Source organism: Falco peregrinus, chromosome 4, assembly GCF_023634155.1.
Source record: "Falco peregrinus isolate bFalPer1 chromosome 4, bFalPer1.pri, whole genome shotgun sequence".
NCBI lineage: Eukaryota > Metazoa > Chordata > Aves > Falconiformes > Falconidae > Falco > Falco peregrinus.
Genome location: NC_073724.1, coordinates 32,229,385 through 32,233,004, shown reverse-complemented (window position 1 = coordinate 32,233,004; position 3,620 = coordinate 32,229,385). Strand labels below are relative to the sequence as shown.

At 58.3% G+C, this 3,620-nt stretch overlaps 1 protein-coding gene across 1 annotated transcript in view; it reads right to left on the bottom strand.

Annotated features, from left to right (window-relative positions):
* The window catches only part of SMS (spermine synthase), a 48,719-nt gene extending 46,107 nt beyond the window's left edge, over positions 1-2,612 (bottom strand). Inside the window, exon 1 of the mRNA XM_055802699.1 lies at positions 2,445-2,612. Within this exon, the coding sequence (XP_055658674.1) occupies positions 2,445-2,496 (52 nt within the window). The 5' untranslated portion in view covers positions 2,497-2,612. The remainder of the gene's footprint in view (positions 1-2,444) is intronic.
* Between the last annotated feature and the right edge of the window lie 1,008 nt (positions 2,613-3,620).

Genomic DNA, 3,620 nt, shown 5'->3' with positions numbered 1-3,620 from the left:
AACGCAGAGTTGTGTCCTCCAGATCCAACAGACGTCTAAAGACAGCCTTCCTCCCTTACTCCACAAAAGCCTCAGAAGCCTTCATCCTCAGTCAAGCCACACACAGAGCACATGAGAAACCGATCCCAGAAAAATGCTAACACCTCACAAGCACTATCCTACCCTTTATAGTCATGTTCAATCATGACACTGGACAATAACAGTGAAGCCTTCCTTCCCTTCAGGATAAGGACAACATTTAACCACTGTGTAAATATGAACATTGAGAACCATTTCAAAATTATTTCATCAGCCACATATAACTCATATATAAGCAGATTCTTATGCCATTCCATGGCATTCCAGATCATTCAGAAGTTTTATTGTCTACATACAGTAAAAGCCTCAGCTAGTTGATGATCCATGATTCAGCATTAAGCTTGAACTCCTTTAACACAAGCTACAAATGTATATTCACAATTTTTTCCTCCATATACAACCCTTTATGCTTTGGGCCATAAGCACTAGACAAGAAGAAAAACTCCACATGAAAAGTACAAGCCAACTTCAGAGCTGCCACGGGTGGAAGAAAGTTCTTCACATCTCACTAGAGATGTCTATCGTGCTGAAACATATAAAAGAAAGAACAAAGGTTTCTTCCCTGCTTCAATCTACACAGCAACACTTCTACAGTTGGTCTATCCCCCCCATCCTCATCTAGGCATATTCATCTTGACTGGAAGAAGACCCAAATGTTGTCTTCAAAAGTAAAGGGAAATGCAATAGCAAACCTACCTGAAAGCAAGACAATATTTCATATCATTACCACGCTCCCTATTTAAATAATGGCATAGTTTTTGTATCAAGAGCAGCCAATTAACTTAGGTGCATTGAAAATAAGTCTAAGTTCTACTCTTTTCCCTTGTAATTCTGACCCTTCCACAGATGCCAGTTATGGATGTAATCCTTGAACACGTGATAGTTCAGGGAACTAAACGGGCAAAGAGGTAATTGTGTGGGCTAAGTGGCATCCACAAAAATTGCTTTTAGACTGATTTAGCTTCCCAATTCCGCTCATGCTAGGTTAGACAAGCACAAGGTGCAAGGAAAATGGCAGTGCCATCTCATTTACCATTAAGTGACCATTAGAGTGGCCAAATTGCCCTGTAAAAGATGTCTCTGTAAAAATGGAAACTGCAAGACTTTTACCATGAAACACAGCAGCTATGGCACACTGTTTGGAACCAACTTCACTAACACCTCCCCCTTCTCTGTTCCTGGCTCACCAAAGTGCAAACACAGCAACGCCACGAAAGGCATAGCACGCAGCAAAGCCCCTGGGGTCGGGAACCTCTCTCTCAAATCAAGCTAATGATAGATTTTTATCTGTAGATGTGGGGAACTGCCTTCACACCTCCCTCCAAAAGGGGGAAATGAAAAGAGAGGGGCCGGCCCAGCGGGTCAGCCCCCCGGGCACGCCGGCCGCAGGAAGGGCCTGTCCCAGCGGGGAGCGGGGCGGGAGCGCCAGCCCGAGCGGGGCCCTGCTCGGCGCTCACCGGCCTCGCCACCCGGCTTTAACGCACACCCCCCCCACTCCCCGCCCCCCAGTTAAACCCTTTCACCCATCTTGGCCGTTGAGAAACGTGGTGCTCTCCTCGCGTTCTGGCTCGAACATGCCCCCTACAGATAACCGAGTACAGCGCTGAAACAGCCAGTGGCTCATCCCGCGTTTCACCGCTAATCACTTCCTTCGCGATTTCGCGACGAGGCTGGGGGCACACCGAAGTGACAAGGCACGCAGGCACCCGCGCCCGCGTCCCGCTCCGCGCGAGGTACCGGCCCGTTCCATCGCCCCCGTCCGAGGCGCGGTGCAAGGGCCGCGCTGACCGGAGCGCCGAGCCGAGGCGGGCTTCGCGGGGCGCCCCAGCCCGGCTGCTCGACAACGGCCAGGCCCGCCCTCCCCCCGGGCCCGCGGCGCGGCAACCACCCGCTTCCCCCCTGCCGCCGGCGGAGAAAGCCCGCCCTGGCGGGCGGCCGGCCGGAGCCCGCCGCGGTGACCGGCCGGGGCACCTGCGCGACACCCCCCCCTCGGCCCCGCACCGCCGCCTCGCCCCGAGCCGGGCTGCCCCAGCGCGGGGGGGGCCGCTCCACGGCGGGCTCAGGGCTAGGAGGCCGCAGCGGGCCGCCCGCCTACCGGGGGCAGGGGCGGCAGCACGGAGGCCCCGGGCAGCGCGGGGGCACCTGCCCGCCTACAGGGGCGAGCACCGGGGGGGGACCCACGGCCGGGGACGGGCGCCAGAGGGAGGCCCGGCAGAGGGGGCGGCCGCGCGGGGCCTGGCGGGCCGGCGGCCGCGCCGCTTCCTCGGCGGCGGCGGGGGCGAGGGGAGGCGGGGCGCGACTGGGGCGGGGGGGCACACAGGACGCGCCCCCTCCCTCTCTCTCCTCTCCCCCGCGGCGGCGGTTACCTGTGGCGCCGAGCAGGAAGTCCAGGGTGCTGTGCCGCGCTGCTGCTGCCATAGTGAGGTAGAGCCCTGTGCCATGCCTGGAGGAGGCGGCGGCGGCGCGGGGAGTGCGGCGGAGGAGCCTATATGCGCGCGGGGGCTGCAGCGGCGCCCGCGGGGGTGGGCGCGCGCCGCGCGGGGCGGGGCGGGGCGGGACAATGGCGGCGGGGCGGGAGGGCAGCGGCCGCTGGCGGCCGGCGGGAGCGGGAGCGGGAGCGGGGCGGCGGGTGCGGGGGGAGGGGGTGCAGTGTGACGGGTGTTTGGCTGCGGGGCCCGGGGCCGGCCTGGCGCGGCGGGAGCGCCGCGGGGCGGGGATCGTGGCCGTCCCTCCTGATGGCTGCGGCGCCTCAGCGCGGCCGTTGGTGCCGGCGGCTCCCGGGCCGCCAGCTCCCACCTCAGGGCCCCGCGGCTGGGGCTGCTCTGCGGCCGGAGAACGCCCTGCTGAGCCCAGGTAGCTTTAGGATGCAGTGCCCGCCGCCAGCCGCCGGTGAAACCCTCAGCGGTGTCGCAGCGCCGAGGCCGCGGGTCAGCGTCCAGCAGCCACGGTGGCCTCAGCTCGGGGCCGCGGAGCAGCCGCAGTTGTCGGTCACTCGCTGCCCTTGCTGGCCATGGGGCTGCCTCTTTTCCCTTGGCTTCACAGGGACCGTCACCAGAGAATCTTTAGATCCTTTTATTTAACTTCATTTTTCTTTTCTAAAAGATAACTGTAAAAGACCATGCTGAAGCCACAAACAACGTAAGCCATGTGTAGTTACAAACCCAGAACAATGCCATCTAGAAGTATTTAATAGCAGGACTACTGTTCAACTTCGTCAAGTTACTGCAAGTTTTGCCAGCTCTTGGTTCCTTTCATTTCTTTGCAGGACTGAGATCGAATTTGCACAACACCACAGCATCGGTGATTTCATGGGATTCCACGTTTAAAGGTTTACAAGTATACATTATTGCATACGCGAATGCACTACTGTGCTTATTTCTGTATGTTACAATAATGTTTTTTCAGCGCAAGCTTACAGTATTCCTGTTTTGAACACTATAGTTCCACACATGCATCCAGAGCAAAGCAAACACATTCACTGGTGACATAGATCAGAAGAGGCACAGACGACTGCAAGTCTGTAATAACTACGTTTTTGTCAG